The sequence below is a fragment of the Leuresthes tenuis genome, unplaced genomic scaffold (assembly GCF_036924035.1).
Source record: "Leuresthes tenuis unplaced genomic scaffold, fLeuTen1.0.hap1 SCAF_16, whole genome shotgun sequence".
Taxonomy (NCBI): Eukaryota; Metazoa; Chordata; class Actinopteri; order Atheriniformes; family Atherinopsidae; genus Leuresthes; species Leuresthes tenuis.
The window spans coordinates 15,474,652-15,486,809 of NW_027325370.1; the positions used below are offsets into that span (position 1 = coordinate 15,474,652).

The following is a 12,158-nucleotide window of genomic DNA, read 5'->3' on the forward strand; positions in this document are numbered from 1 at the left end:
AAAACTACAGCCTTTCTTAAGCCTTCTGTGGCAGGTGCAGCTACATGTACAAAGAATGAATGACTCCTACCTTATCAGAGGATGCCCCTGGGCAGAATCTTGTATAACTACTGGCCAAATCAAATACACTGTGACAAGGAAACGGGCTAATATGTCACTGTTATCATTATCACATCCCGTCACTACCGGAGAACCTGGAGCCTCCCCACCTCACCGCCCTATAATGAATGTATGAGGCTTCTGGTATGGGGAAACAAGAACCCCATGTTTTGTATTTAGCTGGCCTGGCTTAATGCTAGCGAGCCCGGCACGGCAACTCTTTATCTCATCCAATGCTGTTGCTATTTATCCTGCTGCCAGTGCTGACAATAGCACCATTAGTCATCAGCAGCAGTGGGAGGGGGGCCTTTGGCAGCACCCATTACGCGCAGTCAGCTGCTTAACATCGTTCTTCCTTAATGCACACAGACAGACACACGCAAGGGCTGTAAAGCTAAACCAAAGCTGACACTGAACTGAGAAAACAGCTGGAACAGATAGAAGTGTGTAAGGGTCGTTCTCACCTTTTTACACCTCTTAAATAATAAGAAGCTTACCCAGCATTTAGTCTTATTTCATATACAATTTATTTCATTTGATAAAGGCATACACTTAGTGTGGGATCAAACATTCTAGAAGAAATGTACATTTTCCCTCTTCTCTTCAACACTGATCTCTTCTTTACAAAACATCCAATCAAAGTTACTGGTTGGAAAAGAAAAGCCAGTCACACTGAACCCCGTGCTGTCCACTAAGTCACCCTCGCAGTCTCCATACAGTGACTGCTCACAGTAACAGGAGTGCTGTTGTTCCTCTGACAGATAGCACAGCAGAGAGGTAAAACTGCTCATGGCCTTGAGACAGAGGGCTATATTATGAAGCAGAAAGGAAAGTCAATTTCAGTGTTTCCCTAACAGCAATTTCCTCTTGCTTCTCAACCTCATTCCTCAAGGCTTTATCTAGCATGTTAACACCATTTACTTTGTCCTAATTGATCCCTCCAGAGTGAAATGTTTCCAAGTGTGCCTCACATCCTTGTGTTCCTCATCAAGCTTCATACAAGCGTCTAAGCAAAGAGTTTTTAAAAAAATGGCAGAATTACAATGACCTCTCAGATATTTCAAGACCAGGTCGCACACATGTGCAGGCTCTTTAAAATCTAGTTACACCATTTGCGGCCTTGCACTTACAGTAGTTTCAGAAAAACTACTTAAGTACTAAGACACATAAGGGAAACCCATTTCTGAGCAGCAAGAAAGAGAATGTGTCATTCATCTGTCTGTACAGCACTTTTGGAGAGCATTAAAGCAAAAGAAAACTGCTAAACTGCTTTGAAAATAAAAGATCAAATTGACAGGACTTTGAAAGTAGAAAAAGATTCAGAATAAACAGTGTTAAATCTTTTTTTAAATGAACCAAACTCATAAATGACTAAATATACTTAACTTACATAGTTTTCTTTGTATATGATTGGTTGAAAAAGTTTTTTTTAAGAAAATGACTAAACATGCACTCACGTTATTTCATATTATACAGTGTTATATACAAAATGTTTTAGAGGCTTGTAGTGGAGGGGATTGAGGCTTGTTTTCAACAGTAGATGAGCATAAAGTGTTAGAATAAGAGAGCCAAGCTGGGAGAGAAATACAGCACTGTTCTTCCCAAAAAGTGTCTTCTGCCAACATAAAATTGAATCTTTTATTTATAGACACGTTTCAGATGCCCACCAAATCCGACTGTTAATTCATGAATTGACACTTTTCATGGCTTTCCAAACCAACATGGAGCAAGTTAATTAATTTCCCACAGCCTGAACAACTGTATGTGGATTGAATCTGCAGCACAATATTTTATGATCTCAAAAGCACTGTGGGGAAAATACAGCAGTTAAGTTCCTTGTTTTGTATTGAAATCCCAAACTCTCCAAACTACTACTGTATTCACTCAGTCAGAAATAAATTAAGATTCAATTTGTCCTTGACGAACACCGCTGCTCTAGGACCTTGATGAATTCCTGTGGAATCGGGAGAAATAACATGGGGAGAAATAACTTACTAACTTGAATTTAGGGTGCATACAGCTTTCACATGATTTTTATATCCACTTATATCCACCTGAAGCTAGTGCTCTATGCACTAAGCCAGGGAGTCACACTTGACAATATTTCCAGGAAAAGAATCAAGAAGAGTTAAATTCAGTGCACTCTCAAACTAAAATTAATTTATCTTACAGAGGGCAGACCCAGTTATAAAATGTTGCATTATCCCTTTTTTTCTGAAGGTGTCTCAAACAACATAGTAAGGCAGTGGAGAAAATATGAGCATGAACTATTGTGTAATTTACAGTATCTAAAGTACAAGAGTGGAACAGAGCACTGGTTAATAGTAAGACTAAAGTCTTTTGTTTTCTTCTTTTTTCTTTTGGAATGGACCTGCCTAGATCTACATATCAGTTCCCCTCCCAAATGTTAAGAAGCCAGGCTTTACAGACAGTGAGCAGTTCAACCAAGACCCATGCACAGCAAGAAAAGCCACGTTCCCTGCACAGTTCACAGCCCTATGCTCTGAATAAACCATACTGTGCATTTCTAGGGATTCTGAAATTTTCTACAGGCTTGCACTGTGGGAAGAGTAGCTTTTTGTGCTGTGAAAAACATGTTATGCAATCCTATGTAATCTAACATTCAGGTATAATAGGCATTTACAGTGCACAGCTTGGCTCGTTGGTGCAGCCATTGTGGCTGTGGTTACTGTCCACGTCCCTCTTCTTTAGCTCTCTGCCTGCCTTGAGCTGCTGACTGCTGCCACCATGGCTGTGGCCGTGGTGGGCAGCTGATGAAGGCCGTTTGCTGTGCTCCTGGTGGTGCCCATTATTTTGACGATGGCTGTGCTCTTTAGTGCTGCTGTGAGACTCCTTGTCAAAGAATCTCACGCCTCTCTTGGTATCATCCAGAGCCTCAAAGTTGTTGTTGTTATCGATGACCTGGCTTTCCGGCACCACCTGTAGGTATGCTCTGACACGGTGGTGGCGTGCACCAGCATCATCGCTGAAGTCAATGACACGGCATTCATAGGTGCCTTCATCAGAGGGCTTGACTCGGGACAGGCGGAGTTTATGAGAGATGTTGCTTCCTACAACCTTCACAACCTGGAAAAGACAAAAGGAGGGGAGCGAGAAATAATGGTGCGATTGGAGAACATACCAGGGCTGTCATGATATCAAATGACCAAATATGACCAAACCAATTCCTAGTAATGATATCGTCATTATGTCTGTTTTAAAAATGAGCACACTTTGCTCTTAAATATACAAGTGTGGGAAAGTGGAGAGAGTAATGTACAAACAGTCACACAAAACTGATGTTGAGAAGGCAACCAGAGGAACTGATGAACTAAAGGTCCACAAGGCCTAACATCTGCCATCAGTGTAATATCAACTGAAACACAATTACTTATATCACCGTGCATTATTAAAGCAATATGAATATGTTTCATATCACATATTGTCATATCACAGTAATCTTTAATATCATTGCATTTTGACATCCCGAGGCTGAACAGAAGCCATAATTACAGGATAACGGTTAGCCAATACTTAAATGTAATGCTGTAGATGCTATCAGTTTGATGAATGACAGCATATTAGCAACTAACGTAAGCTACTCGGTGGTGGCTCATCCAGTAACGCAAGACTGAAATTTCTATATTTCACTTTAATTTGGAGGAGGAGAATATATTATTATATTTAAAAAAAAAAATTTAAAAGATGACAAACCTCCCCTGTGTGGACATCTGTGGAACATTTGTTTTAATTAAATATACGCATCTTTAGTTGGTGCATTTTTTGCCTCCTGTTTTTTGTTCTTATTTCTGTCTACCTTTTTTGTTTCGTTTTAACCCCAATCTGAAATGCCATGGCATCACAGTAAAAATGATTCACCTGTAAAGTCATCCTTTTAGCAGCAAATACACTCACAAAAAAAATGTTGATTAATCTAGCTGAGTGGTGAGGTAAGTAAAAGATGCACTCGTTTCCTCTCATACTCTTGAATAAATCATATACATTTGTGTCATCTAAACCTTGTGGGGCACCAAATATGATCCTCCACAACTCAGATTTTCATTATATATTTGTACATAACAGAATCTTTGAGGTAGTTACTTAGCCAGATATGTGGTACCCCTCATTTATAATATATTTTTTTAACATCTATGATTAATGGTATCAAAAGCTTTTTTTCAAGTCTATGAATACTCCTATTGTGTATTCCTTATTTTCAGTTGTAGCTAATATGACCATACTGATATTCATTTAAACTAAGGAGAGAAATTGATATAGTGCCAATATTCTTTTTTTTTTTTTTTTAAATGGGAACAACCAATTCTCATTTTAGTAGGAAATACACCTATTTGTAGTAACTGATTGCATATACAGGTAAACTATGTGTGTGTATATATATATATATATATATGTATGTATGTATGTATATACACAACTCTGAACAATCCAGTCGAATTTCAAATTGCATGAATGCATGAAATGAGACGGGTACAAAGGTAACATGAGAGCTGCAGCATGAATGTGGTGCTGAAATAATTGACGTATGGAGGCCTGAAAACACTCCACAGCTGCCTGTCCTCATAGCCAATCCCTCCTACTCAAGCAGAGTCTGACAAAGACGCTGCTGAATTAATTCTATTTCTATTTGAGACTTCTTCTCGGAGGTAAAAGCGTTGCAAGTTCACAGAGCAACCCTGTTGAAATGATGAGAGTCTGCGTCACGCACCAGGATATAAATACAACCCCATTTGTCATCCACCTTCCTCCTTATGATACCAGTAGATGTTAGTGTGCATGTGCACCAGCGACAGCCCCTGCATTTGTGCCTGTGTGGCTGCATGTCATAAAAGACTTAATGTTCACTATTTGTGAGTTTGTTTCTGCATATGTAAGAATCCTTCATGTTTTTGTTTGACTGTAAGGATGTGAGCCAGCATCCGTTATATATGGAGAGCTCATAATGATTTTCCAGCTGTACAGCCTGCAGTGTTTGGCTCCACCCACACAAACACACATGCACATACTCAGTCACCCAAACCGCAGCTGGTGCATTCATTAAAGCGAATCAGCAGCAGCTCGTCTGTTGGGAATAAGGAGCTTGGCTTTGTATTTGTGTGTGCATGTTTATGCACACCTATGAACAATGTTAACGTATCTGCACACGTTTAATATTACATGCTTTTTTTTTTACATTGCTAATTTTTGTCATTTTGAAGTCAGTTGTGAAGGCAATGTGCCAAATGTAATTTGTAGGAAACTCTCTAAATTTTGAGTCTCTGTATGGTGTGATGTCTTCCTCATTTTCTTGGGTGAGTAAATTAAATGCTCAAACTGGAGGAAATGCAAAAAGTCCTGCCGACTTCCCAGCGTCTCCGTCACGGTTTGTCACTGGGATATGTTGTTAAAGATAAATTGGAATCATCTTTATTTGGTCAAGTTTATGCTCACAGACAAAGAAGTTGACTCTGGTTCCCTTTGCTCTCTGCATGAAAAAACAACAAAACCAAAACCAAAAAAACTTTTTATAATACAGTGTTTATTAGAATAATAAGATGATTCAAGCCGTGCCCCTTTGAGGAGCATGCTTAACCACCCATGAGCCTCAGCGCTGCCTGCTCTTTGGCTGACACTGATTCTACAAAGCCATCAAGGATGAAGTGAGCATGTTAAACGTGTCATCTGGAGATTTCACAGCACTGAGAGCTACAATGAACTCAACATCTGTGGATCATCCAGAAAAAAAAAGTAGAATCATCAGCAATTTGTGCCTCGTCTCTTCACATAACACCAAGACAAACACAAGGGCGTCCCCCAAGAAAATAGCAGATATAGCGATAACTCACACTGATCTTTGTGGCATCCTTTGGCATCTCCTCCTCAGGAGCCACCTGGAAAAAAAAATTAACAAGCTGTTAGTTTTAATGCACTTAATGACATACTCAGTTTCACTGGGATTCTGAACATTAAGTTAATACAAGCACCAGGACACATATGTGGATATTTTGTGTCCACATATGTTGTATTCTTCAGTCCTGGCAGGCAATGTTTTGATTAAAGATAACAGACAAATACATTCATTTTAGTTGAAATTTACAAAGTTGTAAGTGGGTTTTAGAGACATTAGTTTTCTTAGGACTGCAGTTTGTAATCTGTTTGCATTCATAAGCATCTATTAATAATCTAACAATGAATTGAATAAAGTGGTTGTTAGATAGGACAGATGTGACACAGAGGGCTTAAAATACTAAACTCTGCAGCTCTAGACAGCTTTTTTTGTTTCTTTTAGATTTTTTGTGCCTACATTTACTGCATACGGTAAACTCTGAGTGACCTCCTCCTTCAGTACAAAAAGGGACTTAAACACGGTATCTGGTTCTAAATTACTGTTTATTTTGTTATGTGACCGCGAGTTCCTATGGGAAAAGCTAGTTGATAAAAACCAAACTGAGGAAGTGGTAATAACTGCTTTTCCCAATAACTGCTTTTCCCAATGTCTTAGAATATTCAGCCCAGTCTTATCAGAATTTATGGAATAAATACGTTAAATAAAAGACAGTAGTGTCACACTTCAATGTTGTGAATTACCAAATTGTAATTGGTAATTGGCTGTTGTTTTCAGCATTCACTTGACTTGATGGTAATTGTGAGTCATAAATATAAAAAGGTAGATTTTTATAAATGTCTAACCATTTATATTAATTCTAACCTTAACCCTTAACCTTAACTCCTAATCCTAACCATTCACAAGTGAGAGGGAAGTAGAAAAGTTTAATGTTTATACATGATGTAGTGCAGGACAAGTGTCACAGCGATCTCTTGCCATGAGTTCTGTGGTTCAGCACCTCCCACATCCCCTCCTTTTTTTTTTTTAAATAATCAGTTGTGGCCACATTATTAACTCAACCACAGTTCCATAGATATGTGCTGCTGCCATCAAATAAATGAGGAGCCAAAAGCTTTAATGAAATAGCAAAATGACACTTTCAGCATTAGATATGTTTCTTATATTTCATTACGCACAAAATATTGGTATATGAGATTTTAAAATCATTCCATGTTGCTTTTACATACATCTTACACAGCTTTTTTGGACTTGCAAATCAAAAATAATTGTTACCTACATTGCAATGGTATTATTACAAAAGTAGGATTTATAGTTGAAACTATTAAAAAATTAGTAATAAAGAGTGTATATAACACTTAAGCTGAAGCCCAATAGAGAGCTGTCCAGTACATAAAGAGGCATTTACACAGAGTTCCTATTGTGAACCTACCTCATTATTTGTCCAGGGTTGTCGGTCCATCCAGTCCAGATGGTTCCTGATGTACCACCACTGGATCTCCAGTGAATAGGATGGTGTTCCCGCTCCTCTGAAGGAGCAGGCCATCTCAACATCCTGGCCTCTCTGGGCAGTCATATCATGAGGCATCTCTGTGAACATGGCTGTACAGACACAGAAGAGACATGTTTAACAAATTAGTTCTTGTTGTTGGCTTTCAGTGCAGATGGAAAGAGGAGTCTGCCCTATAGAGCCTCCACCAAAACTGTTAAGACATCTTTATAAATCGATAACATCTTTCTTGTACTTGTTTAACAGTTAGGGTTTCCCCTCCTTAGTGCTATTCTTGTCAGATTGAAAAACAAACAAACATGTAAAGCAACATTTGGATATCAAACAAGATATAAAAATCACAACAAACAAAATGTTTTGGCCTTTATGAGGGTTTTCATTAAGATAAAGAAGTCAATTTGAATATTTGTAAGTTTCATAGATTATTTCAAACAATCTACTTTATGTCAGCCCTGAAATCCTAACAGGGTTATAGGAGGAAAATTAATCAGATTAAATTAATTAATGTAAGACTTTCAAAGAGTGTTATTGATAAGATCAGCATCAATAGAGTATAGTCATGAATGATGATGCAAGGCAACAAAGAAAACTGGCAACCATGCACTGTAATGTTCTTGATGCATTCCCAAACAGTTTCCTTTTTGGTTACATTGCTGTGACCAATAAAACACACTGTTATGGTAATGACAATTGTTACAATGGTAAAAACTTTTACATCCAGTTTAAACGTATCATTAGAGAGTGTTCGAGATCTTTTCAAGACATCCAGGACAGGTTTACTTTGCATGACGCCTGTGAAACACACATCCAGGCTCACTGCCACTTTCCAACAACCTCAGCAGCTCACAAATTAAAACATTCCTCTTCTTTTTTTTTTTTTCATCCGTACCATAAAACTGTGGAAAAATAAGTTTTATTGGCAGTTATAGACTGGATTACTCCATGGGTTGCTTAGTCATTGTTGACCTCAGTGTTGTCATCACTGTAAGGTTCCCTATGCTACTGTAGCTGCTTGTCTGCAGTCTCATATTTCCTACACAGACACGAGTGGCCATCTCTCACGAGGCGATCAATATTCTAATCTGATTCTTGGCAAGAAAGTGAATAAGTATATATTTCAAAATGTCTAACCCTACATTCAAGAAAAGATACTGGCACACTTAGAAGGAGCTTTTGTTTGAACTCCATAACTAACTTTCCTGCATGAGCTGTCTATTAGGAGGCTCCATTAGACTGAATCAGCTTTTATAGCATTATGTGTCTCCAGCACCTGAAAATCAGTCAAATGATAATTGTAAATGCAGCAGATATCTGGCTTCAGAAAAGGATTGTGAGTAAATAGTAAATAAATAGCTGGCAAAGCAAAAAAGGATCAAACATCCATTTAAATCTAAAGGAAGCATTGCTTCATAACTCTACAGAGTTCTTTAACAAGTCTCTTAATTAATCATTTGACTGTGACAAAATGACGAGTTCCATACTTAAGTTTAATAACATAATTTATTAAAATACCAGATCCTCCAACAACACAAGAACACCCAGCATTATTCTTATCCACCATACATGTCTGCAGCTATTCATAGATAATCACAGAAAATAAAATGCCTACAATGCAGTTTGTCATTGATAAATTGTACATATTGATAAAGCATTGTAATAAGAGGAATAAACACAAACTCCATGAAACTAATTAATGTTAATTCTGTCCTTTCTCTGCTTTAGTTACTTTTGTATTTTGACCATATCAGGCTTGAAGTATGCATTAAGCACATCATGTAAGAAAACTCCCAAACGTTTTGCAACTGTAGGAATCATCATGAAAGATTGCTGAGCAATAACCTTAATCCAAGTATACTGAAGCCTACAAAAAGTTTTTGTTTTTTTTCTGAGAGGGAAATTGCATCAGAAGTCACAGAAAATGTCTACATTTGTTGATTATTTGTTCATTTATTCTTTTGATTAGTGACCGATGGGAAAAAAAAAAGCCAATTTCTTCATGGTTTTCTTCAGGTCTATGTACATCTCTATCCACCATTTTAAGTGGATCAAATATTTTTCCAAATATATCAAAATGGAATCTCAAATAATATTAGGTGTACTTAATTCTTTACATGACAGTATGTAATCAACTGTCTCACAAAACAGTCAACACAAATACCACTGACCTCGGGAATCTAAATGAGGCATCCATCTCAATTGAGGTCAGAATTTTACTTCTAAGTGAATATGTCAAGTTTGATATTCAAAAAGCAGAAAACCTTCCAAATATAGTAGCTTAAAGCTAAAAACATCAGAGAAATTCAGGATAATAAAGTAAATAGAAACCATGAAACAGCAATTTTTAGCAATAGCTTCTTTATGATTAACATGTTGCCTTGGCTAAGTTTAATGCCCTACTTAAATCTAGGCTAAAAACCTACTTATTTCTGATGGCGTTTAATACCCAGTAGTATGGTGACACTTTTATCTTATCTTATTAAATTTTGCTGTATTTTATTGCTTTTACTGTTATTTTATTGTTTTTTACTTATTCTTTTCTTTGTTTATTATCTGCTGTAAAGCACTTTGGTACACCGAAATGGATAGTTGTGAAGAGCTGTATAAATAAATTTACATTTACATTTACTTACTGAGCCTTTTTAATTCTATCCAGATGATGTTTGTGCACAAATGGAGAAATGGAATTGCTTAAGAAGGAAGTCAAGAACAAATTAAAGAACAAATGTATAAGTTTTCAACTGGCATAGTCGGATTGGCGTCATCAATAATAGTTAAACATAGCAATGTAACCTTTATACACCAAAATGAGTGTGGATATTTGTTTTTAATCCCCCATAAACCAAAAATATATGCATATTTAAATTTCTCATTTCCAGTTGTAGTTTGGTTAGTTGGAGTGCTCTGATGTCATAGATGGACTACACACTGTTCTACTCATGGGCCTTGTCCTCAGCTTAATGAGAGGTGCAACATCATCAAGAACCAACTAAAGAAGTCCAGTTACCTTCCACTGAAGAACTTCAAATACCCTGACTTGGATAACTAAGAATCTACACCAACATTTGGCTTTTGTCTTAAGTGGGAAAGGGTTTAGCCTTGCTTCAAATGACTCTGCAATGTAGCCATGGGATGTATCACTCCAGCTGTGATTGGCAGTGATATAAACATAACACCTGGGTGGATACACTAATTATCACTGTGCTCTGAGCTGCAAGAATGAGCAAAGCCACAAAGTCGGTTTCAAAAACAAACATTTCCCAACTAAAAAGTTTCACATGGATGCTCTGAAACTGACAGGGGCACCAATTTACCACAATGGACCCAATTTACCTGTCTGCACAGTCAAGTCAAGTAAAGAATAAAGCAATTTTTCTCTGAAAGTTATTCTTGTCAGTAATTGTGGTCCACTGCTGTAAGACAGTTGGATGCCATCTCCTTCACTTGTAATAATCTACCAGACTCTCCTGGGAGAAATAATTTGAATGAATCAGCATAACCCCTCAGTTTTTTGTAATGGGAAAGGAGTCAATCAGCTTGTTGAGTATATCTGCATTTGAAAATATGCAAATTGTTGGTTTTAAAGGGAGTATTCGAGACTATTGTATTAGTATGTGGCTGTTATTTGTTCTTTACTTTCTTTTAGTATGTTTGTGAAGTTTCCATAAATCAATTATTCACATTTTGTATATTTTTTTCTATATGTCATGTATTATATATTGAATACACTCAATTATGTAGTCCAACAGTGACCAAAAGTTTTTTTTACTTTTTTTTTTAGGTATTCAAAATGTTTTCTTTTTCCTTTTAGAGTTTCTAAATTTTATCCATCCATTCATCCTTTTTCCATACTCGCTTAATCCTATTCAGGTTCACCGAGGGGCCAGAGCCAAACACAGCTGCCATCGGGGTACACCCTGGACAGGACACGAGTCTGTCGCAGAGCTCCTTCTGCACCTTCATTCAAAAACGTTCCAACGTCAGTTACTATATTCAAAGAAAACACTTTTTTTTTTATCATCTTTTCACTCTTGTCACTCTCCACTGAAATCCCCACAGCCTCTGATTGCTCCATTAGTTTACAAGAGACACCTCTGAACTTTTAAATGAATTATTAAAATGTGTAATGAAATCAAACGCTTGTCTTATATATATAACCTGTCCTAATATTCTCCATCTATCACATGGAATTTTTCTTGAAATGACTTCATAATTTGTGTTTTCACTGTTTTGAAATCCAGCAATATGTATTCCAAAGGAAAAACAGTACCATGTGATTTTCTATGCTGCTATTTAAAATGACTGGAGTCTGCTGTATCTGTCTCTGAGCTCTTCTGTAAGAATAGTATGTATTTTCAATTATTGAGCTATTCAAAAGACTTCTATAAACTATAAGATCCTTAACCTTTACCATGATCTCCCACCTACAGATCATTCAGTCAATGAGATGTGTCAATCCTGTGCCAACAGAGTGCTGATTTTCATCTTTATAGATAAATGTCACCCAGTGACACTGCTCTATGGATCTCTCATATTACGTGAGCAATACAAGCCTACAGTCATACATCCCTCTTGTACATTGATCAAATCTGCTTGTATTCTTCATTTGTGAAATATGAGACGCACAAGGTATCGATTTGACATTATACATCCAACAACAATGCCCACAGCCTCTCCCTTGTAGATAATATTCAAAGCCGAGACATAAAA

The 12,158-nt window shown here is 37.1% G+C and overlaps 1 protein-coding gene across 1 annotated transcript in view; it reads right to left on the reverse strand.

Moving 5' to 3' along the window:
• Window positions 1–1,095: 1,095 nt before the first annotated feature.
• Window positions 1,096–12,158, reverse strand: part of vstm2l (V-set and transmembrane domain containing 2 like) — a 42,669-nt gene continuing 31,606 nt past the window's right edge. The window contains exons 2-4 of the mRNA XM_072367830.1: window positions 7,374–7,543; window positions 5,943–5,987; window positions 1,096–3,186 (exon numbers count right to left, since the gene is read on the reverse strand). Coding sequence (XP_072223931.1) covers window positions 2,740–3,186; window positions 5,943–5,987; window positions 7,374–7,543 — 662 coding nt within the window. The 3' untranslated portion in view covers window positions 1,096–2,739. The remainder of the gene's footprint in view (window positions 3,187–5,942; window positions 5,988–7,373; window positions 7,544–12,158) is intronic.